This window comes from Onychostruthus taczanowskii, unplaced genomic scaffold (genome assembly GCF_017590055.1).
Source record: "Onychostruthus taczanowskii isolate IOZ18803 unplaced genomic scaffold, ASM1759005v1 scaffold176, whole genome shotgun sequence".
Classification (NCBI taxonomy): Eukaryota; Metazoa; Chordata; class Aves; order Passeriformes; family Passeridae; genus Onychostruthus; species Onychostruthus taczanowskii.
Window position 1 is genome coordinate 217,655 of NW_024498973.1, and position 23,839 is coordinate 241,493.

The 23,839-nt window shown below is 50.7% G+C and overlaps 2 protein-coding genes across 2 annotated transcripts in view; one reads left to right on the forward strand and one right to left on the reverse strand.

Annotated features, from left to right (window-relative positions):
• SH3BP4 (SH3 domain binding protein 4) overlaps nt 1-6,524 on the forward strand; it is a 32,621-nt gene extending 26,097 nt beyond the window's left edge. Inside the window, exons 4-5 of the mRNA XM_041400241.1 lie at nt 5,490-5,678; nt 5,969-6,524. Coding sequence (XP_041256175.1) covers nt 5,490-5,678; nt 5,969-6,193 — 414 coding nt within the window. The 3' untranslated portion in view covers nt 6,194-6,524. The remainder of the gene's footprint in view (nt 1-5,489; nt 5,679-5,968) is intronic.
• Nucleotides 6,525-13,535: 7,011 nt separating this feature from the next.
• Nucleotides 13,536-23,285, reverse strand: LOC121333677 (UDP-glucuronosyltransferase 1-6-like). Its single transcript, XM_041400252.1, has 5 exons — nt 22,449-23,285; nt 17,639-17,770; nt 17,445-17,532; nt 16,510-16,729; nt 13,536-13,833 (listed from the first exon to the last, which is right to left on the reverse strand). Exons 1-5 carry the CDS (start codon nt 23,283-23,285, stop codon nt 13,536-13,538), a joined length of 1,575 nt encoding a protein of 524 aa, XP_041256186.1.
• Between the last annotated feature and the right edge of the window lie 554 nt (nt 23,286-23,839).

Consider the following 23,839-nt stretch of genomic DNA (forward strand, 5'->3'; position numbering starts at 1 on the left):
TTCCTGGCTCTGCAGAGGAACAGGGGAGGTGGCAGTTTCTTAATTCAGTCTTTAGAGAGTGAAGTGCACCTTGGAGGTCTTCTGAAGACTGCTGGGCACTGCCAGGTGGGAGTCCAGCCCTGTGATGGCTGGGATCTTGGTTTTGCGGGATCATGGCTATAATCAGGGATGCACTCAGGTGCTTGGAATTCCAGAATCACACAATAGCTTGGGTTCAAAGAAACCTCAAAGCTCATCCAGTGCCACCCCTGCCACAGGCAGGGACACCTTCTACTGTCCCAGGTCACTCCAAGCCCTGTCCAGCTTGGCCTGGAACACTTTCAGGGATGAGGAGCCTTTTTTTTGAGTGGCACCTCTGAGCTGGGATGTTTTATACATTACAAATGGAAATGTGTAATACATTACAAATGGAAATGTGTGACTTGCTCCATGTCCTGGAAGGAATTTGGGAGGAGCGCTGCCTGCCAGTATTTCTAGGAGGCCGTTAGCAAGTAAATCCCTCGCAAAATATCATCCCCACAATAATTTCTAGCATTTCATAGGAAGTGAGCCAAAGAAAATACAGGGCAAAATGTCTGGGAGAGATTTGCAGCGCTCTCCCGTTCCGTGGTGTCCCACAGGAGCAGAATAACTGAGTTATGGAGAAGAGCATGGTTTGAAATGTCAATTGGATTAAGGAATAGTGTCAGCCTTGCTTGGCAAAATGTAATTACAGCAAAAGGGAGCTGGAGCTGAATGGAGGAGCTCAGTTCCCACAGTCCTTTTAGGGAGAAGGGGAGATTTTAAGGATTGAGTAGGAGGTGTTATGAAGAGTATGGAATCTGTTGTTATTCATGGAAATGTTGTCTGGAGAGTTCCCTGTACCCGGGTGCCACTCTGGGGCCTGTGGGGCGACGTTTCAGCTTTGACTTTCAGCTTTCAGGTCGTGCCACCAACGCTGCTTCTGGTGCAGGGTTCTCCTGGCCATCAGTGACCCTTTCCTCATCCAGGATTGGAAAATCTTCCCTCTGGGCCCCCCTGTTTCCCCCAAGGGAGGTTTTGCTCCTTTAATCATCAGGCTCAATGATTGTTGGGATGAAATCCGTGCTGCTCTTGCTGGATGCTTCCGGGGACTGTTTGCTTTGCCTGTTTGCAAACCCCGTAGGTGTTGCTTTTATCTCTCCCCATTGTTTTCAGGGAGTCTGTAGGTCATGGAGAAATCCTCACAGGGAGACAAAGGGAAAGATAAGGCTCAGGGAGCTGCTGACTCAAGGGAGGGCTGGGAGCTGTAGGAAAACATCCTGCTCCCCTGTGGCTGTCAGGAGAGCAGAGTCCCAGGGCGGGTTGTATTCTCCTTGTTTCTCTAATCCTGCTCTCTGTGAGGCTGAGCCTGCGGATAAAGGATGAGCTCCCTTCTCGGTGGAACATGATGCTGCTTCCAAAACCCCTGGCTGCCATCAAATCCTCCTTAGCCTATGGAGAAATTAGATTGAGCCTGTTGAAAGAAGAAAATAATGATGTTTCGGGGGATGGCAATGGAGCAGTAATGGATTTTATTGTGTTTAAATCTGATTTTATTTGTAACAAATGGACTGGCTTTCTGGCAAGGGGAACCAGCTGCACTAAGCCCCAGTGTGGCCATTTCAGCTGAAAGTTGGTTGTCTCCCCTCAAAAGGACCGGGAAGGGAGAAGTAGAAGCAGGTTTATCAGTGTTGAGTACACAAAACGCCAGTGGCAGAGTCGTGCACCAGCAGCCAAGCAAGGAAAAACCTGGTCATGATGACTGGTTAATCAGTAACCTGCCCTTAATTACTACTTCTCTAATCAGGCACTAGCGCTGGAGTGTGAAGGTAACTCGGGGGGATGTGGCTCAGGAGTTACTCAGCAGAGAGGGAAAGCTCTCCTCCCTCCCTTCTCTCTGCCCCTCAGAAGCAGGGAGCACATGGATGGTTTGGATAAAAAAGCTGGGCATGGGTTCAAGAAGATTTCATTGCCCCTAGTGCCTGGCCTGTGGGGTAAGACCTGCCCTGAGACACAGCTTTTATCCCTCTCTGGCTGGCGGAGAGACTCTCATTTATCATCCTTCCAACAGACGCTGCTTTGGGAAAAACACGGGTCTGCTGGGAACGGCCCCTGGCACGGCAGCAGGGAGCTGTGCAGAGGAAACTCTGAGCTTGTTCTTCTCCAGGCTACTTGTAAAGGTCACACAGGAGATGAGCTTGGGATATTTTTTTTTCCCCTCCCATTGTTTTGTTTGCTCTGACTCCCGGTATCCAGGTATCCATGTGCTGCTGTCTGGCTCCTGCCAAGAGTTTCTGCTTGTCCCTGGTGTGTGCAGGCTGAGAGAGCTGCTGAGGGGCTGGAGCTGTCCTAAAGTCCTGCAGGTCAGCGTGTCCCTGCCTTTGGGTTAGAAGAGACCCTAAACCCCATCCCTTTCCACCCCCTGCCATTGGCAGGGACACCTCCCACTATCCCAGGGTGCTCCAAGCCCCGTTCAGCCTGGCCTGGGACACTTCCAGGGATGTGAAGCCACATCTCTGAGCAGCCAGTGCCAGGGGGACCTCACCATCCTCATCATGCTGAGATCCAGCTAGGCATCATGTCCAGGGGAATCACCCCATGGAGGCAGTGCGAGACTTCATGAGGTAAAAGACAAAAAATCAGTATTTAAGGCTGAGAGTGTGTATTTTAAATATGTGAGATGGTTTTGGAAGTGGTGACAGCCAAAACAGTGGTAGAGATGTTTGATGCCCAAACAAGGGTTATTTTGGGGAGCACTTGTACAGAAACAACTTTTTTGGGTCAAAACCTGACCTCTATCCTAGAGAGGACGATGAGCCAGGAGCCTGTGCAGGAGCATCCTCTCACCCCGTGGCTCTCCTGGTTTCCTTGGGGACACAGGGCCTTTATCCCCTGTGTTTGAGGAAGTCCCAGGGGGGAGCTGTTTTCCTCCACAATGCTGCTTTCCTTCATTAGGAAATGGGATTCTGCATTTCAAAGCTGGGATGTAAATTCAGCCTCCCCTGGATGCCTTTTAAGTTGAGGTGTTTCTGCTTTGAACTGGGATTTGAATATCAAACACCCTCTTTGCTCTTTGCTGGGCTGGCAGAGCCAGTTCCCAGCTGCTCCCCGGGGAATAAATAGTAAATAATATTTCCAAGGGCTCTGGCAAAGCCCAGGTCATACCTGGCTGATGAGGGATGGAGACACAGTGAGTGGACCCAGCTATCCTGGGAGGCTTGTCCAGGGCGCAAGGGAGGAGGATGGAAAAAATTGTGGCATAATCCCACTGGAGGATTAAGTCTGCTGAGCTAATCCCAGTGTCTCGCCGCCGTTTCCAGTAATATTCCCCCTCTGGCTGCCACCTCGGCGTCTGTGATGCCTTGCAGCCGTCCCCACGTGGCTCTGGTGCTGTCCCATGTCCTGTCACCTCTGCCGTGGCACTGGGGCTGCCAGGGCACAGCAGGTCTCAGAGTTACCCAGACCCATCCATCTCTCCCAGTCGTTGTCCTGAGTGATTTTGCAGTTCTTTGACGAGGTGTTTTCCTTGCTGCTGTCTTGTTGTTCACCTAGAGCAGCAGAAGGAGCAGGGAATCCATCTCCTGCAGCTCCATCCTTCTTAGCCCAGCTCCAGGCACTGCCTCTGACCTCGGGCAGGAGATGGGAGCAGCTTCTTCATCCTGCTCCCCTGAAGGCCAGGCTGTGCACGGGACGGGGATCCAGCTGCCTGGAAAGACAGGTTTGGGGATGTTCAGTCTGCCCCTTCCTTAGGATCCTACAGAGAGGGAGCTGGGTCCGGAGAAGTGGAGGATCCAGAGGGGGAGCTGGATCCAGAGAGGGAGCTGGGTTCAGAGAGGGTGCTGGATCCAGAGGGGGAGCTGGATCCAGAGAGGAGCTGGATCCAGAGAGGGGAGCTGGATCCAGAGAGGGAGCTGGGTCCAGAGGGGAGCTGGATCCAGAGCGGGTGCTGGTTCCAGAGAGGGTGCTGGATTCAGAGAGGGAGCTGGATCCAGAGAGGGTGGAGGATCCAGAGAGGGTGCTGATTCAGAGAGGGAGCAGGACCCAGAGAGGGTGGAGGATCCAGAGGGGAGCTGCTCTCTGGGCTGTAGGAAGGAGGTGGTTCGGTTCTGGTGCAGGTGTGTGTGATCTAAATGCTCCTGCGTGCCTTTTTGCCTTTCTGCCAAACGAAACGAGGGCTCCTTTGGATGGATTTTCCTTGCTTGTTGGACAAGGGGGTTTATGGCCTCCCTGGCTCCCACAGGAAGCCGGTGTCAGCGCTTTGCAGGAGCAGGCACGTGCTGGGCTGCAGCTGTGATTAGAACCCAGCTCAGCTTTAAGCTGGGAGCAGATAAGGGGGAAATCAACTCGCATTTGCTTTGCAAATGGCTGGAGTGGTTTCAGATGTTCCCATCTTCCCTCCCCCAGCTGTCCCCTTGCAGTCTCCACTGGGAGGATTTAACCCTTTTTTGGCCCAGAGCCAAACCTGGATTTGCCCAGAGCCCTCTGTTGGGAGGGGGTGTCAGGACCCAGAGGGGCAGAAAGGGGATTCTGGCCACTTTGGGAACCACCTTATGCTTATGATTTCCATAAGAATCATCCCCGTGCTGCTGTGAAGGGGTGGGTGGGGTCTGTTGGCTTGATTTCCATTTTTAATAACATCAGAGCTCCTCCTGAGGTTCAGGGTGGGATTTGCCCAAGGGGACTGTTGTGCTCCAGAGGCTGGGGGAGTCCTGGGGAGTGGGATGATGATCCTGGCTGTCAGATCCCATCACCTGAAACTGAACACTGTCATTAAACCCTTCCTTTTCCTGGGCTGCACTGGGGCTTCTCCCCTCCTGCAGCTTCATTCCACTCTGAGGGGATTTTAATGGGATTTGACACTTTAAGGCAGGAGCTAACCCCACTCCATCCTTTTTTGCCTGGCTAAGTCATTCCTACCTAGAAAACCTGGACTGATGCATTTGCTCTTTCTACTTCAAAACCATTTGTGGAACATCTCAGCTTTTAGGACACTAAATGATGCAGGAAGAGGAGCAGGAGAAGAGGAAGAACATCCCAGGCTGAGTAATGGTCCTGTAGTGTTGGAGTCTTCACCTGGGTTTCACCCCAGTCCAGCCCCGCACAGAGCTGATGTCCAGGTCCCATCCCAGAACGTCCTGGATGTGCCTTGCCCACTGCTCTGAAGGATCCTGCAGCTCTGGGGTGGAGTCTGGATTAGTTCTCTTGATTAAAAGCATCTGTTGTGCTCAGCCCCTGCCATGCTCTAAACTGCTTAAGGTGGGGCCGGACACCTCGGGAGGGGCTGCCTGCGGAATGAGGCTGCAGACCCCATGCAGAGGGGTCCAGCACTTGGCTCCATTAATGAGATTATTCTCTTACCAGGCCTGCTGGCCTCATTTCCCCAGCTGTCACTAAAAAGGAGGCAGGAGGATTTTTGGGACGCTCCAGGGGGGAGGTCACCCACCCATGCCGGCCTTGACTCCCTGCTTGCTTTTCCCCGTGTCCCGCAGGCCCTGCTGAAGATGGACTGCCAGGGGCTGGTGGTGAGGCTGATCCAGGACTTTGTGCTGCTGACCACGGCCGTGGAGGTGGCCCAGCGCTGGCGGGAGCTGGCCGAGAAGCTGGCCAAGGTGTCCAAGCAGCAGATGGACGCCTACGAGGCCCCGCACCGCGACAAGAGCGGCACGGTGGACGCTGAGGTGAGGGCAGATCCTGGAATTCTCTCGTCTGGAAAACACCTTCGGGGTGTTGGAGTCCAGCCTTTGATCCGGCAGTGCAGCCCCACCAGGTTAATGGTTGGGCCCCACGGTCTTAAAGGCCTTTCCAACCCAAACGATGCCATGTTTCTCTGGAGATTCCTCCAGAGCACGCTGCCCTTGGAGGAGCGTGGGGATCTGAGGGTGCTGGGGGGCTGTTTTCCCAGGAATGTGCCTGTTTTGGGGTGCTAGCTGAGCTCTGATCCCCTCCCGCCTGTCTGCCCTCTCCCCAGGCCATGTGGAAGCCAGCGTACGACTTCCTGCTGACCTGGAGCAGCCAGATGGGGGACAGCTACAGGGACGTCATCCAGGAGCTGCACACGGGGCTGGACAAGATGAAGAACCCCATCACCAAGCGCTGGAAGCACCTCACGGGCACCCTGATCCTCGTCAACTCCTTGGACATGCTGCGGGCAGCTGCCTTCAGCCCCCAGGACCACGAGGATTTTGCCATCTAGCCCGTGCTTGTCCACTTCTCCTTGGCTGGGAATTTTTTTTTTTCCTCTGCTTTCCTCCCCCCCGCTCTCCCTTTGACTTTAAGGAGAAGAAGTGGAGGTTGCTCTCTCCTGGGTTTGAAGAGGCCAAAGTTTGCAAGTTCTCCACCAGGACTGGAAATCAGCAGGAGATATCCACCCTGACGGGAATTCATCTGGAAGGGGATGGCTTTTCATCCAGTTAAACTATTTCTTACTGAAAAAAACCCCAAACTTTCAAGAGGGCAAGGGGTAGGGAGGGATCCCAAAAGAGATCGCGTTTTCTAGGCATTTACAAATAAAAATCTAATTTTTGTAACGAGCAGTAGAAGTTGTGACCACTTTGGGGAGGGGTGGGGGAAGCTGTGGCTGGTTTTAGTTTGTAGAAACTGCTTTGAAACTATGAGGTTTGAGACAAATATGTGTCCTGTAAGTATATATTTTAAGAGGAAGCACAGTAAATGCCCTTTCCCCTCATTACAGGCAGGTTTTGGGTTACCAGATGTGACTAAAGCACCACAGGAACTTGGGCTGTCCCTAAATTTGGGATGTGCTCAGCCCAAGCAGCACCTTGCACTATGAAAGACGTTTTTTATTTATTGAATTATTTTAATTTTATTTTGTTCACAGGCCCTGTGAGCATTTTGGTTGATTTTGGGGTTATTTCCATGTCTCTGCAGACGTGGATTTTCTTGTTTGTGGCCAGGAAGTTGCCTGTTCCTATTTTTTAACCAGGAGGAGCTTCTTCCCACCTGGATGTGGTGCAGGACACCTCTGGAAGAAGCTGGAGGTTTGAGCCAGAGACCTCAGGAGATGGATCAGGAGGATCAAAGTCCCCAGGTGCTCCTGCTCTGGGGAAGAGGCCAGAAAGGGGGAGGAAATTGTTGCCATGCTGATAATCCCTCTAAAGGCAAAGGGAAAAAAAGAAGAAAAAGAAAAAAAAAAAAAAGAGGGACAAGAGTGAGACTCTTTCTCCTAATTTGAAATCTGAGCTCACTGGGGATGTTCCAGGTGCTCTTTGCCATTGATTTCTAATTCTTCAAGGCTCAAAATCCCATCCCCAGAAGCCATCACTCTCCATGGACCCCACAACAGCACCTTAAATTTCTCCTTTAGGGGCTTTGAGGGGTTTCCTGTGCAAGTCCCCATAGCCCGGGGGTCTGCCAGCAGCCCAGCCCCTCTCCCAGGAGCTAAAATCCCTCTTGCAGCGAGGGCCACCTGCAGGTGCAGGCAGCAGGACGCCTTTCCCCTGGGCTTTTACCAAAATCTGGGGCTTTTACCCAAATCTTTCCCCCTGCTGCTGGCAGAGCTCCGCAGGAGGCTGTGCTGCTGGGAGGGTGGCAGCAGCAGGGGAGGGCAGGAGTTGGAGCCTCCCCATGTCCATTAATATTCCCAGCTGGTTTTTACTCCCCCTTGGTTTTTTCTGTCTATCTCAGGTGCTCTGAGCACCCACCTTCACCCAAAAATCAAGGCCTTCTCCCAAAAATCTGTCTGGGCTGTGCATTGCCACCCTTGTGCAGTAACTGGTTTTTGTTCTTATTGGTAATGGTCACCTTTTTTTTTAAGAAAAAGGAGATTTTTGGGGAAAAAAAACACCATTCCAGTGGAAGCTGTTACTCTCCAGGGCTCCCAGTTAGATGTCACCTGCTGTTGTCTCTCCATCCCAGAGCAAAGTGGGATTAATTTAGTGGGGTTTTCACTGTGCCAGCACCCAGAGGCAGTGGTCCTGAATCTCATCTCTCCTCCCTCAGCCTTTCCATCCCACTGTCTCCAGGGGAAAAGTGCCTGGAAACCACTCACCCCCCAGCCTGCTGCTTATGCTCGAGCTCTAGGTAAGGAACTTCCCGAAGTGGGACAAGAGGGGGTTGCAGGATTTCTTTTGGCACAGAGGAGTTTTCCTGCTTGTTTTCTGGCTGGAGAAAACACCCTCGTGTTTAGCCAAGGATGTTGTGCTGCTCCCAGTCCCGATGGAGGTCAGGTCCCAAGCCAGGGAAGGGAAATATTTTGGTTTCTGCTGGGGCTCTCAGGCCCCTCCTGTCCTGTCTCTGCACAAAGCGTGGTCTGCAGGGAAATCTGGAGCCTGTGGTGAGACCCTGCAGCTCTCTGGATGTTTTTATCCCAGCAATTCCTGCTGAAAATCTCTGCATTTGCTGCCTTCCCAGCTCTGTTGTGGATTACCAAGACACGGTGTGAGTGCTCAGAGGAGCAGGTCTGCTCCCGAGTTTTCCTCAGGTTTTTCTTTTGCCACCAAATCCTTCCCTTTCCAGGCTGTCCCCTGCACCCAGCCTCCTCTGGGGGCCTTGTTCCCATGCCAGCTGGAGGCTTGATGGTTTGTTTGGTGGAAAACTGCTGGAAACACCTTCAGTGAGGATCACAAGGGATTCCTTGGAATTCTGCACCATCCCTGGGTGCCGGGATTTGCTGCTGTTCTGAGCAGGCCTGGCTCAGCAGTCCTGTGCCACCTTTGGGTTTCCTTGTTTGCTGGATCCTTAATTTTTTTTTTTTACCTTAATAGCCCGAGGTGACTTAATCAGGCCTGATTTTTCACAAAAGAGGGTTTGCATGACTGGAAATTCAGGGAGATGATGATGATGATCCCAGGAAATGCAACTCCCATCCCATGCTCACAGCATGACCCACTCAAGCCTCCTTTCAAAAGCCTTTATTTTTTTTTTTTTTGGCAACAGGCTTTACCCAAAGGATTCCCTGGGGCTCCCCTCTTCACAGCTCAGCAGGTTTAATCCCTGGCTGGAATTCAGGGGCTTCTGAGCAACAAATGGCACCTTCAGGCTTTGAAAAAATAATTTATTATAATGAGGGAGGGAAAAGAGGGATGTAAAGGTATGTTTTTCCCAAGGGGTGGCTGATTGCAGGGTTTGGGGTGGAAGGACCCTGATGTCCAAATGAAGGGGCCCTGGCTGGGGGAGGAATGTGTCATTTTTTACTGTTTAACAGCCTCACTCGGTGTTGGGATGTTGGGAGTGACGCTGGCTGTGGTTTGCCCTCCCTCCCCGTGCCCCTCCCTGAGTCATCCAGCCCTGAGTCACCGTCCTGCTCTGCTGAGATCATCTCCAAGGGGTTGGCACCAGCCCGGCCCCAGGGACGGCCCCAGCCCCCCTTCAGCAGCCCCTGGGCTGTGCCTGTGGGCTCCTGCCCTGCCTTGATGCCCCCCCCGAACATTAATTAAAGCTTCCAGCTCCGTGCCATTGTCCAGCACACACTGAGTCCCTGGGGCTGAGCCACAGAGGGGTGCTTGGATCTGCCCCATGCCTCCCCCTCCCCTAAAATAATCCAGGCTGGTGGCATTCCTGGGAAGAATTCTGCTCCTTTTGTTCAGGCTGGTTTTTGAGGACAGGCTCAATAAGGCAGGCAGGATCTGGCTGGGGGGATTTGGGATTTGCTCCATGACTCTCTTTTATCACCCTGAGCAATCAGATCTGGCACAGGAAACCTTTCACCCTTCCTTAAAAGAAAGGGAATGGATGCTCCCTCCTGTGGAGGGAGAGTCTGTCCTGCCCTTTGTCTCAGACATTTTGGCAACCCCTTTTCCCCAGGTTTCATCCCACTCACCTATAAATAACTCCTGAAAACACCTCTGGAGGTGATAATTAATCCGAGGGCTCTGTGGCTGCTCCAGCTAAAATTGCCTGGGCTTGCTGGTGCCAGCTCCCTGTCAGCCTCAGGCAGTGCCAGGGATCCAAACTGCCATGGGATGGGATGGGATGGGATGGGATGGGATGGGATGGGATGGGATGGGATGGGCCACCTGCAGTGCCAAACCCTCTGGGATGCTGCAGGAGAGCTCTGGGGGATGATGCAGGGGCCAAGGCATGTTCTGGACCCCTTGCCATGGTTGTTCCCACAGTTGTTATCCCTGCAGTGCTCCCAAGGCTGGACCATCACAGCTGCAATCCCAAAGCCACTTCTTTTTGTGGATGCATGTGGGTTTGGGGTGGGTTTGGGTGGTTTATGTTAAATGGGGCTGGTGCTGCTCCTGGCACGTTGATTTCCCTTGTCCACGCTCCTCAGGGAGGTGGGATGCACTCCTCATCTTCTCAAGTCGTGCTTCCATGGTTTCCCACAGTGGGAAATGAGCTCCTAGAAAACCTCCCCAAGCTGGAGTGGTGCCTGGGTACCAGCAGCAGTAAGTATTTACTTTTTACAAAGCCACCCAGAAGGTAGATTATCAAATAAATGAATTAAATTATTAACTGCAGGTCTGAGGGTGAGCATCCAAGTGAGCAAGGGACCCACCTGTGGGTGGAGCTCTGCACAGGTAAGGAAGAGGGAGTGTTCCTGTGCCTGTGAATAACCAGGATATTTCTTTAAAAGGACATACCCCTAAGGGAGAACGGCTTTCAGCTGTCAGAGAAAGGTTTAGATGGAATATTAGGAAGAAATTCTTCCCTCTGAGGTTGGTGAGGTTGCCCAGGGAAGCTGTGGCTGCCCCCAGAGCCCTGGAAATATCCAAAGCCAGGTTGGACAGGGCTTGGACATGCTGATGTGTCCCTGTGGGCCAGAGGTATCCATGGACCTCCACACTGTGGAGCTGGAGGAGCCTGAGATCCACCCAGAGCTCCCGTGGCAGTGGGAAAACCTCCCTGTTGCCCTTGGGGACTGGGCTGAGGCTGAGAAACCCTGTGGCTGCAGAAAAATGCCAGCAATTCCTGTCATTTCCCGTGGTCTGGCTGGTGGGAAGCAGGGAGAGATGCTGGCTGCAGGGTTGCCATGTTCCCCAGGACACCCCATCCCAAAACCAGAGAGCTTCAGGGCCATAATTTGCAGCTGGGGTGGGTCTGAGCAGTCCAGAAGAGCTGGGAAGCAGCACTGTCTCTTTCCCAGACCTACTGGATGTTAAAATCCGCGGGGAAATAAGACAAACACCCAAAAAGTCCCTGGATGGGAGCAGAAATCACCAGCTCTGGATGGGGGGGAAGCTGCTGAGGTGGGAGGTGTTTGTACCCCCGTTCTCCAAGGGCAGTGAGGGCATTTTGGCTGCTGCCTTTTCCCTGAGATTTGAAGGATTTGCTGGGAAAACTCAGGCTGCAGTGCCTGGGGCTCTGACGAGCTTGGGGAGAGGAGCAGTGGCTGGCCCTGCCTCAGTTTCCCCTTTTGGGAAGCGCTCCAGAGTCAGCTCTGGTGCTTTAATCTGGGCTGTGGCTGTGGATTTCTTCATCTCCCAGCAAGGGAAGCTGAGCTGGAGGCTGTGCCCTGTTTTTTGGCTCTGTATGGCTCCCACTTAAGGGGCAATAAGAGGGGACATAATTCCTGATTAACCCTTCCTGGGAAGGTTTGGGGGGTCCGAGCTGTGGTGATGATCCAGCTCCTTCCCCTGAGCCAGAGCCAGTTGTCCCAAGTGCTTTGGCTCCTAAGTGGCTCTGGGAATCCTCTCCTGGCAGCAGTGTCTGTATCCCTGGAGCACGGCGTGGGCGATGAACAAGTCCCCGTGGAGTTACAGCCACCCCCTGGGCTGGCTTGCTGGGAAGGGTGGCCTTGTCCCTGCTCCTGCCTCTGGATGATCCCAGAGTGTCCTCTGCTGGGCACAGGGATGCTTCTCCAGCCCTGGCCCTGCACATTCCTTCTCCAAGGGAAAACCAAGAGCAGGATAAAGCAGTAAGTGTGAGGAGAGCAAAGGGAGGAAGAGGATACCTGGATTCTGCTGTTGTTTTTCTTTGGCTGTGTTAAAAATATTTCTGAAATGAAATAAGTCATGGGATGGGCATTTTGAAACTTTCTTTCAGTTTTACTTTCCCTGCACCAGGGGGTTGGAGCTGAAATTGGGATATGTTTATATTTTTTTCTCAGTTGTGCTCCTCTGATCTGAAATCAAAGAGTTCTCCCCTTGTCCGTGCAAAGAAAGTCACTGGGTTGATCCAGAGACAGTTTGCAGCAGGGCACTCGGAGAACCTCTCCTCAAGGACATTTTGAAGTGGTTTTTTTTTTGGCATTGGACACTGCTGGAAGCCAGGGATGCTCAGGCAGGACTGGAGCCACTGTGTCTGTGCTGTGACGGCCCCGACAGGTCTGCAGTGTCTCCTTTCCAGCTGTCACCAGAGCCACGGGGACAGCCTGAGCTGTCACATCAGGAACGTGTGGAGCTGCAGGAGCTGCATTTTCCAAGCAGCTCAGCCCTCACACACCGTGGGGAGTCTGCACACCCCAAAGAAAGGTCTCCTTCTGTTCGTGGTGGGCAGGAGGAGGGGAAGAAAAGTGCTGGGCAGGTTGTGGGCAGGGTGGGTGTCCAAGAGATTTGGCCACCTCAGTGGGGACAGTCCAGACCAGACTGCCTTGGACTTCACACATCCTCCTCTGAAATCCCTGCTTTTCCAAACTGCCAGAGAAAAGAGCAGCAGTAGGTACTCAGCAAGACACCTGTGCTGCCCTGATGTACTGGGATCCCCCAGCTCAGAGCCTGGAATATGCACCTGGGAACTGTGGCAGCCTCAGGATGTCACCTCCCAGCAAGGACCACATCACCAGGCAGCAGGGACAGGAATGCTGAGAAGGGGGGTTGTGTATCAAGGTGGCTTTCACACCATGGGGGATTCAATCTGTCCCTTCTCCAGCTCTTTTTCCATGAACAAACAAGCATCCCTCCCATAACTCTCAAGACAGAAAACACAGCAGCTTTTATTTTTAGTATTCGGGGTTTATTTATAGGGCTGGGATTTGGGTCTTTCCCTGAGCATCATTTACAAAGAGCAAATCAGTTGTGGGGGTTCATAAGCAATGCTTACAAAGATCTCCTCACCAGCAGGTGAGCTCCAGCTACAGCACATCTGCCTGATGGGCAGTTTGGGGGAAACACAGTGGTTTTCCAGCAGCTTGGTTTTGTTCAGGGTCTTGTAAACCCATGAAGATGTGCACCGATCTAGGTTTGCATGACAGGAACTGTGAGTGTACAACATTTGCCTCTCCTACAACCGCGGCCACACAGAGATTTCAAACAAAAATCTGACCAGATGGTTCTCCTAAAGTCCTCCAAAATCCCTACCTATCTCTGCTGCAGGTGGAGGTTAAAAGAAGAAGTCACTGAGTCTTCTGCACACTGACAGGTAGAAGCCAAAGGCCAGGGATTTCACACTCAGACCTTCCCAAGTGACTGCAGCACTCCTACACAAGGCATTTTGAACAACCTATTCTTAATTAAAAGGCCAAAATTAGATCAGTGGAACAGCCCTTCTCGTGCTGATATTTCAAAGGATCCCTATCATTCCTTGGCTGAAAATCACAGTGTTTTATTCATTGCAGTGAAATTCGAGCTGTTCCCTGACCCCGCTGCTGGGTCTGGAGCGGGAGCTTGGTCACCTACTGCTGTTCCCAGGTGCTAGTGGGACTTGGCTTTGGTGGCCTTCCCTGTCCTGCCCTTCTTGCAGAAGCACCTGCGGCAGCAGCAGAGGCAGCACTTGAAGGAGATGAAGAGGGTGAGGAGGGTGACGGCCGCCAGGAAGGCAATGACGTCCAGCGAGTGGTACTGCACCCAGTTGAGGTCGTGGGCGGCGGGGCGCAGGTGAGGGGCCCCCTTGTGCCTCATCACAAACTCCACCCAGTGCACAGCCAGGTCCAGAGGGTGGATGGGTCTGTCCAGGTGCAGGTCGGAGAGGCGCTGGATGTTCTCCTTGTACCTGCCGAGAGAACGTGGAATCCTTTGAACCCCTCGGGGCAATCCCAAGGGCCTTACCTGGGAAGACTATACCACAGAGTCTCCAGCTAGGCTGAAAGAGAAAACTTCCCCATGGAACCTTGCAACACTATGATCCACCCCAGTTCCTTTCCCTATATGTCCCAAAGTCTCATGGTTTTCCTTTCCCTGTTTCCTCACTGGTTATGGTACCCCTGGTGGCCAGCCCCGTCTTCCCTGTAGGCCAGTGCCCTCAAACCAGTGGCCACTGACCCCATAGCTAACCTTGTGCAGAGCACAGGGTCCTTCTTTTGTGCCTGATTTCCCCTTCATCGAGCAGAAATAAACCACGCTGGAAGTGACCATATAAAAGGCCCTTCTGCCTCTCTTGGCTGAGCTAGCCGTGGTGAGTATGGTGTGTGTGGACTTGATTGCCTTGCCTGAATGCTTACTCAAGCAGCTTTTCCACAGGAGATGTGTCACTGCTGAGCCAGAAATTACACAAATTCACTCAAAGGCTGGTTTGCAGGAGAAGGCTGAACAATTGCTTTATTAAAACTATACTGTATTACATTAATACTATGTTAAAACTATACTAAAGAGATACTACACTACAGAAAAACCCGTGACTGTCTGAGACAGCCAGGACACAGCTTTTAGTGATTGGTTAATCACTCAAAACAACTTTCACCAGTGTCCAATTTAACCAAATCACTTTCAGTAAACAATCTCCATAACACATTCCACATGTGCAAGGACAGGAGCAGTGAATAGAGATAAGAATTGTTTTCTTCTCAGGTTTCTCACTGCCTTCCCTAGGAAAAATCCTGGGAGAGAGAATTATGTCTCTCTCTGTTCAGAGAATGTGAATACCACGGAGATGCTTACTGGAAAATAGGTAGCAGCAACCACCATCTAAACCTGACACTGCTACAAGAAAAGGCATTGCTCAAACATGGAGTTGATGCCTTAGGATTTTAGCTTTTATGTTTTTTAAATCCTGTACTGCTTTAGGGTGGAACTCGAAAACTCCATAGCCTGTCAGCTGCTGTTCTCCCATTTTATTCAGGCAAAACAATTCCTCTGGGCCTGAAACTCAGGGACACCCTACAGCCTCAGGCCCTGAAAAATGTAAACAACAGTGAACTGGAGTGGGGGGCAAACTGGGATATGTGACTTCATTACCTGAAGCTGTAATTGGGATATTAACCCCTGATATGTAAATGGACCAAACTTACAATTGTCTGAAAAACTTGTGACCATCATCTATCTTGGGTGTAGCCTGTGGGAGGCTTCTGACTGCCCAAGGTGTATCTACTGAAGGCCTTTAATAAATACAATAAATACCCACTTTATTCTCTTAACCTTGTCTGGCCTCTGTTCTAGGGAGCCACTCCAAGGCATCAGTTTTCTGGCACCCCAGATGGGACAAAAAAAAGCTTCTGGAAAACCCTTGGACCAGAGAAAAATCCAGCTTTTTAAAAATACCCACTAAATTATCTTAATATTTTCTAGCCTCTGTTCTAGGTAGCCACTCCAAGGCATCAGTATCACGGGGGGGTGGGTTGGGGGGACCGTGAAGCTTATCCCTCATGGGCAGGGACACCTTCCACCAGGCCAGATTGCTCCAAACCCCATCCAGGACACTTCCAGGGATGGGGCAGTCACAGCTTCTCTGGGATCTTGTGCTACTGAGCCCCTTGAGAAGGGCAACAGCAAAGTTACAGGCCCAGGAAGTGTTGCTTCCAATGACCAAAAAAAAAAAAAAAAAAAAAAAACCCAAAAAAAAACCAGGGAAAGCTTAGTTTGAGCTCTAAGGAGAATCTCTGGGGTGGGTGAAGGTCTCTGGCCAAAAGGGGAGACTGGGGGTGGAAAAGCTGGCTAGCTTTTCCAGCTGCATTATTATTGTTTTTGTTAGTAGTAGTGTTATTGCTATTATTGCCACAAAAATTGGGTAGGGAACAATGTCAATAAGCTGCTATTTCTCAGGAACGTGGTGGAGTTTCTTAGTCCTTGGCATCCTCGAATGGGAGCAGGGAAGAGCTCTTCTGAAAGAAATCTCTGTGCTGCCTTTAAGCCCCTTGGGTGTGCTGACTGCAGCCTTGTGATGTTCCCTGGGTTTCCTCAATGCATCCCTGCAGGTCCCTCCTGCTCTGTGCTGGGATTGTCCAGCCTTGCTGAGCCAGACAAGGCTCTCTGTGCTCACAGAATTCCTCATTTCCTCATGAGCACTGGGGGAGGAAATGCCTGAGAAAACTCACCTGTGAGATAAATGAGTGATAAATATGTTTGATAAACCCTTTTCAGGCTCCCCACTGACCTGAGTCACCACAGGTTTGGGAACAAAAGCTGTTTGCCACTTGTATCAATGCCTCTGTCACTGCCTTGGCTTTAGGAAGGTGACACAATTTTTTTGGCAACTTGACTTCTTCCATTGCATTCCCAGCCCATCTCCCCTGCTCCCTGCAGCCTCCCTTCTCAGCCACTTCTTCTCCCCTAAAGGGGACAGCCTGAAGTTAACCCAGGGTGAGCATCAGCTTCTCCATGGAAGCAGCTGCTATCAAATCCAAACTTTTGATCAAAGAAGCCATTTAGGAAGAGAAAAACACCCTGTTAAGCTGGAAGTCAATGTGCTGGGGCCACACAGTAAGAAGGGGGAAGGGTGTGCTCTGGTACTGACCTTTTGTCGTTGATCACTGCTTTCAGGGCATTGGAGATGTCATTGGAAGTCATCTCCAGGATGTTCAGGGTCAGCCCTGCTCCCCGGGACTCCACTCGCTTGGCGTTGTCCATCTGGTCCCCAAAGAGAGGCATCAGCACCATGGGCACTGCATTGCAGATTCCCTCATAAACACCATGGGAGCCTCCGTGGGTGATGAAGGCACGAGTCTTGGGGTGGGCTGTGGAGGGAAACGCAGGCTTGTGTTAGCTCCTGGAATTGCTGACTCCCAGCAACACGTCCTTGGGGAAAAAACATGCACCAAAAAGGGCTGTGGTTGGGATAAATCAAAGATTTGGGGCTGTTGTGAGCATCATCCCTCATGGCCAGATTTAGGGATTGGAACTTTGTAGACCTCTGTCTCGGTTTTGGGTAATCCTCCAACTTTAGGATTAAACCAGAGCCAGGAGAGGTTAAAAAGAATGTTGCCACCAATTAGTTTTTCACCATCTCTTCCATGGTAGTGAAGGTCTCTCACAGCTGAACCTGTTCTGTTACCAGCAAATCCTGGCAACAATTCCACCACTTTAAAAGCCCAAAGACCTGCCTGGAAGCGCTCCCTTGAGGACCATGAAGTGTCTCTTCAAGGCAAAAGATAGGAAAAAAGCACAGCTGATTGTTGAGACTGCTTAGTCAGACATAAAGACTCTCATCTTTGACTGGTACTGGAGTGTTGGAAAACCTTTTCAGAGTTGTTTCATAATTTGGCAATTCCCAGCTAAGTTCCTAAAGGACAAGCTCTGGCTCCAACGGCAAAGGAAGGTTTGTGACCCGCAGTGCTGGCTCAGGGGACGGTAACTCACACCTGACCCACAGATGATGCCCTTGGGGCCTCACCACAGCAGCCCTGGAGCAGCAGCACCAGCCTGGTGTCAGCCCAGGTGTGTCAGACCTACCCAGGAGGTCATTCTGAGGCAGCCACTTGACGAGCTTCACGTTCTTGGGCAGGTTGGGGGGTGCCTTGCCTGTGTAGCGCCAGAAGACCTGGCAAGGGAAGCAAAGCCCACATCAGATCCCAACAGGAAGAGGGAGGGAGGACCTGAGACCAGCGTGGAGCTGATCTGCTGGAAGGGGAAGAGGGGATTGGTACCGTCTGAGGGACTGTTCCCAAGCCCTCCGCGATTTCCATGGCTTTCTTCATAGGAATCTCGGACACCATGGAGCCCAGAGAGAAAACAACGATGCCGTGTTCTCCAGAGGCGTTCACCATGGCTTCAAATTCCTGCCAAAGGAAAGCAAGCCTTTAGTCAAAGCCCTTTCTCTTGTCAGAGGCTGGAATTGCTGCCACGTTCCCACAAAACTCTCTGGAAAGGCAACAGAACAAGCAGTGAGCACTACAACATTGTTACCAGGAAAACGAGTTGTTACTGAGAGTTCTGCATCCAAAGCAGCACAGCCAGCAGGCCCAGGGACAGGATTCTCCCCCTCTCATGAGACCACACCTGCATCCTGCATCCAGCTCCAGGGTCATCAACGTGTGAAGGACATGGGACTGTGGGAGCAAGTCCAGAGGAGAACCATGGAGTTGACAAGGAGACAGGAGCACCTCCCTTATGGGGACAGGCTGGGACATCCTGTTCAGCCTGGAGCAGACAAGATTTTTGTGTGGAGACCTCAGAGCCCCTTTCCTCTGAAGAGGCCCAGAAGGAAGCTGGAGAAGGACTCTTCATGAAGAATTGGAGTGATGGGACAGGGAGCAATGAGTTCAAATCAAAAGAGGAAAAATTTGTGTTAGGCATCAGGAAGAAATTCTTCTCTCTGAGGGTGGGGAGGCCTCACAGGTCCCTGGCACAGGGTGGCCAGAGCAGCTGTGGCTGCCCCTGGATCCCCGGCAGTGTCCAAGGGGAGGATGGATGGGGTTTGGAGCCACCTGGGATAGTGGAAGGTGTCCCTGCCCACGGCAGGGGATTGGACTGGATGGGCTTTAATGTCCCTTCCACCCCAACCTGGCCTATGATCCTAAAGAAAATTAGTCTTTGGAAAGTAAAAATGGGCACATTTAACCCAAACCTGGATTCAGAACTGATGTTCTTCTTTCCAGACCAAGCAGCTACAAGAGAGAATTAAAATCCTGGAAGAGGGTTGTGACAGCAGGTAACTCAAATTTCTGATATCTGGATTTATTGTATCTGCTTTGGGTGTGATAACACTGAACTGCTGCCAGTTTTGTCTCTCTTTTGTTTGAGTGATTTAAATAATAAAAGGAGATCTAGCACTGGAATCCAGGAACAAAAAGATTCCAATGAAGCAGAAAAAAACAGCCCAAGGCTGGAGCAAAAATTCTTTGAAACAGAAAAATGTTTGGTTGAGCCAAGGAAGGAAAGGCAAAACTGGAGGAAATTATTGCAAGCATCAGAGTTAAATAAGGGGAAAACAATGAAATGGTTCTGTAATTCTGGCAATTGCCATGTTATCTGTGGGATCTGATTGGATAACCAGAGAACCGTAGAATGCTTTGGGTCGGTAGGGACTTTAAAGATTGTCTCATTCCAACTCCCTGCCATGGGCAGGGACAACAGAGACTGACTCTGTCAGTTTATGCTCTTTTCCATATTTTTGTTGCTGTCTCAAGGCATATTTAATCCTATTTATATTCTGTAGGATTTCAGTTTTACTTTGTTTTTTAGATGTTTTTGAGTTCCAAGGTCTGACTTTCTGCTCAGAAGTTTTCCTTCTATGAGGAAACTCTTTGAAGCCCTGCTTTGGGGATATGCAGGTTATTTTAGCAGTGGTTTTAATCAGCACCTGCTCATACTTTTACAAAATATCTGCAGTGGAGACTCATGCAAAAAATAAGAGAATTAGGAGGATTTCCTAATGCAAAGTGGAAGATATCCCATACTGAGAAATTTTGGCACAGTTGAAGCAAAATACAGTTGCAGTGCAGAGTATTTTACACAAAAGTGGGAGAAGTGCTGCTTCACTGGTGGTGGGGATTTAATTCGAGCCTGCCTGAACTGTTTGAAGTTCATGGAACATCCTCAGTTGGAAGGGACCCGCAGGGATCATTGATCCAACCCCTGGCCCTGCTCAGACACCCCAACAATCCCGCCCTGGGCAACCCTGAGAGAGGTGTCCAAGCCCTCATGGAGCTCTGGCAGCCTCGGGGCTGTGCCCATTCCCTGGGGAGCCTGGGCAGTGCCCAGCACCCGCTGGGGGTTGAACCTTCCCTAAAATCCAACCTAAACGTCCCCAACACAGCTCCAGCCACTCCCTTGGGTGCTGTCCCCAGCCACAGAGAGCAGAGATAGGAGCTGTCCCTCCACTGCCCCTCTTAAGGAAGCTGTAGACAGGAAAAAGGAAAAGGGAATGGAAATAGACAGGAAAAATGGAAAAGAAAAAGCTGCTCCCTCTTTTTTTTTTTTTTTTTTTTTTTTTTTTTTTTTTTTTTTTTTTTTTTTTTTTTTGTGCAGGTTTGACTGGGAATGCAGAGGTGTCCCACAAAATAACTTTTCCCTCATTGTTGAAGGGATGCAGCGGTGCAAAATGCACTCCCAGCCACTTTCGCCTGGCATCCTTTATTCCAGCCTGGGAGCTCCATCTCCCGGAAAGAGCTCACAGCGCACCCACAGCTAAACTCGAGGAAAAACGGGAACTAACCTGGGATAATTTGTTTTCCCGAGTGCAGCCTATGCCTCCGACCAAGACCATGTTGGGCATGAGGGGCCTGGGGTACTCAAAGACAAAGTCATATTTCATGAGCCAAACAGCGGCGTGGCTGAACAGCTCCGGCACTGCCGCCTCCCGCTGCAGGAACTCCCGGATCAAGGGATCATAGGGGGAATAAAGGACAGAGCAGGCCAGGGAGCTGCCCAGGGTGGCCAGGAGGTTGCCCAGGCGCTGCCAGAAGGACATGCGGTCCGTGGAGCGTGTGAAGAACCGTGGGACGTAGGAAGGAGGGCTGGGACACATGGTGGCCTGGAATTCCAGGCTGCACGGCAGCCCCCGCAGGAAGTACACGGAGGGCAGGGACAGATGTTCTGCCAGTATCTGCCCACATGGGAAGAAGGGATCCATAAAGATGGCATCAAATTTGCTTCCCTCAAGGTATTGGATTAGCTCCTTATCGGACAGGAGACGCTTGCAGGAATCCAAGAACATGCTTGTAAAATTGGCAATTTTAGAGAGTTTTTCCAAGAAGGGTTGAGGTGTGAAACTCCTGTGGCCCATCTTTTTAAACTCTGCCTCCACAAACTCCTTGGTGTAGGACACCGGGTAGGTTTTCAAGGTGTAAATTGGGGATGAATGGATGCGCAAATTTATCTCCGGTGCAACCACCACGATTTCGTGTCCCTTGTCCCTGAGCTTCTCTACGACCGGGAGTGTGCTGAGCCAGTGGCTGCCATCGATGGGTATGACCAAGAGCTTCCCACCTTCACCAGAGGTCCACAGCAGCAGGAAAAACACAGCCCACGAGTCAAGAGAAAGGAATCCTGGCTTTGGAGAAACCATTTCCCTGGTGCCGCTAGCGAAGTTATAAACGGTGGTGAAACTGCGGCCGGGGATGAGGAATGAATCACGGGGTGCTTCCCACTAGGATTTTAACTAAGGTGGGCTTTTAATTTTTAACAGGCAGAAACTGGGGTAATTTTTAACTGTGGGTAAATATTGGGTTTATCATCTGTGCACAGGGAAGGCTTTCAGTGAGTGGGTGCCTTGAAGTGAAGCTGAATGTTTGGACTGACACCAGGAGGGAGGAGTGACCAACAGCCTGTGGTGCTGAGAGGCTGAATGAGAGATATGAATGGGGCTGACCCAGCAATCACTACATCATTAACATCCAGTTAATGATCAAACCACTGCCTTGAGTCCACTGCACTGACTGGACATGAAACTAGGCACAAATCTGACCTTTGGATCGCTTTGTGCCCCCAGAGTGTAACCAAGAAGCTAAGATTGACAGAAGTTTGATAGAGTGGGTTGTAAAGGTTTATCTCCAGATTTGTTGCTCTATCACAGCAGTTATCAAAGTGAAAGCCCTGAATTTACAGTAGTAAAAGTGTTGTAAGCGGAGAGTAACTCCTGCTGTCACAACATTACAATGTCTGAAAGCAGAATGACCCGGGGAAATCTGCACTATTTGCACAGCATGAGGGGAATCTGAATAAGGGACAGTAGTTACAATCCTGAAGGCTTCCTTTCCCAACTATCCTCTTATTTGCTATCTTGCACTGCTGCTTGCCCAAATCCAGAGGCAACGGAGCTCCCTCTGCTGTCTTTGCACACCCCTGGTTTTGGGCTGGTGGTGCGCATGGAATCATGGAATATCCTGTTAGAATTTCCTGACCCACAGGGATCATTGATCCAACCCCTGGCCCTGCACACACACCACAACAATCCCAGCCTGGGCATCCCTGGGAGCATTGTTCAAACGCTCCTGGAGCTCTGGCAGCCTTGGGAATGTGCCCATTCCCTGGGGAGCCTGGGCAGTGCCCAGCACCCTCTGGGGGAAGAACCTTTTCCTAAAACCCAGCCTGATCCCCTCTCCTGATGTTCTGAGCTTCGCCCAGCTTCATGTTCAGCGGCACAGCAAAAGTGCCTGGGTATATCCACAGAGTTAATTCTATATTTCCAATTTTTGTCCAATCAAGTATCCTACAATTAACCAGCATTCCACATCCCTTAGGGATATTAAATCCTGTGACCTAGAATTATTTTATCATTTGCCTGGACATAGAGCACGCCATGAGTGATGGTGACAACTTGACCTAAGCTCTTCTGGAGAGAAACCCTTCAGCAAGCCTTGTGATCATCTCAAAGCCTAAGTTTCCCACTCCCATGCCATCCTGGGATTTGATTACAACCTACCTCAAGCATACAAATATCACTACAGGAAACACTTAAAGAAAGCACATCTTGAACAAGCACCAACACCACCCTCAGGGTAAGCAACAGCAAACCTTTGAGAGTGGCTTCTTCTGCAGGCAGTTGATGCCTCCAACATAGACCATGTTGGGCATGACGGGGCGCGGATACTCAAAAACAAAGTCGTATCTCATCAGCAGAACTGATGCTTGGCTGAACAGCTCCTGTATCGTTACATCCCTCTGCAGGAACTCGGAGGCCAAGCTCTCGTATTTCAAATAAAACAGGTGACAAAGCAAAGGCTCTGAGAGCCCGATTAGGAAGTTCTTCACACGCTCAGGGAATGTCATGCAGTCGGAAAGAGATGATAAAGTCTTGGGCACATAGGATACAGGGCTGGGAGACTGCGCGGCTTTGTAGTCTAAGGTACAAGGAAGGCCTCGCATGAAGTACACAGAGGGGAGGGAGAGATACTCAGCCAGAATTGGCCCACAGGGCAGCACAGGGTCCATCATGATGGCATCGAATTTGCTGTCCTGGAGGTACTTCATGAGTTCTTTGTCAGATAAGAGATGCCGACAAGCAGAAGTGAACATGTTGGTCAGCTCCGTGATGTTGCTGAGTAAAAATGAGATCTTTAGGGTCTCAAAGCTATCTTCCCCCATCTTCTGGTAGTATTGGTCCACAAACTCCTGGGTGTAAGGCACTGAATATGTTTTGATGGTGAAGGACTGGGAGCTTTTCAAAAGCAAGGCAGCATCAGGAATCACGGCCACGATTTCGTGACCCTTCTCCCAGAGTTTCTCCAGGACTATTCGCATGCTCAGCCAGTGACTTCCATCCTGAGGCACCACCAAGAGCTTCCCACCATCTGCCAGACTCCAGAAAGCAAGGAAAAGCACAAGCCCAGCATGTACTTGGTGCCTCCACATAACTGTCATGGGGCAAGAAAAGAAACTAGCTGCTCCTCCTTACGTTGTTCAGCAGTGTATGAAGAAAAATCTCCTTGTACCTCATTTATATTGTGATGGACTTCAATGTTTTATTTCTACAAAATGTTTACTGATACAAGTTATTGGAGTTCAAAGACCATATTGCTGATAAAAGCCTTGATTAAAGTGCTATCAAGGCACCCATGCTTTGCTATTCATTTAGGTTATCTCAGATTATTCAGAATAATCAGTAGAAAAAGCAGTTTTCATGGAGAGGTTTTGCTGGGCTGGGTTGTTTCAAGTGACTCACTGTGCACTCAAGTGTCCTGGACCAGATTCAATTCAGTAATCAAATTTATGGCCACTCCACGGAGCTTGTATCACAAGAATTGTGTTGCACTTTTGACAAGCAAGACCTAACCCCCCAGTCTTTTCTCAGGAAGGTGGCTGGAGTTCAGAGAATGTCCTCTATGGCAAGCAGGAGCTGACACATGGAGCAGTGGAGTCACCAAAATTTGGGTAACACATTAACCAACCACCTTTCACCTTTTTAG

Coding starts and splice junctions, on each gene's coding strand:
- LOC121333677 (XM_041400252.1), bottom strand. CDS start 23,285: ATGTGGAGGCACCAAGTACATGCTGGGCTTGTGCTTTTCCTTGCTTTC. Junction 17,771..22,448: donor AGAAGAAGCCACTCTCAAAG/GTTTGCTGTTGC, acceptor TTCCTTTGGCAG/GAATTTGAAGCCATGGTGAA. Junction 16,730..17,444: donor GCCTCAGAATGACCTCCTGG/GTAGGTCTGACA, acceptor TTCCCTCCACAG/CCCACCCCAAGACTCGTGCC.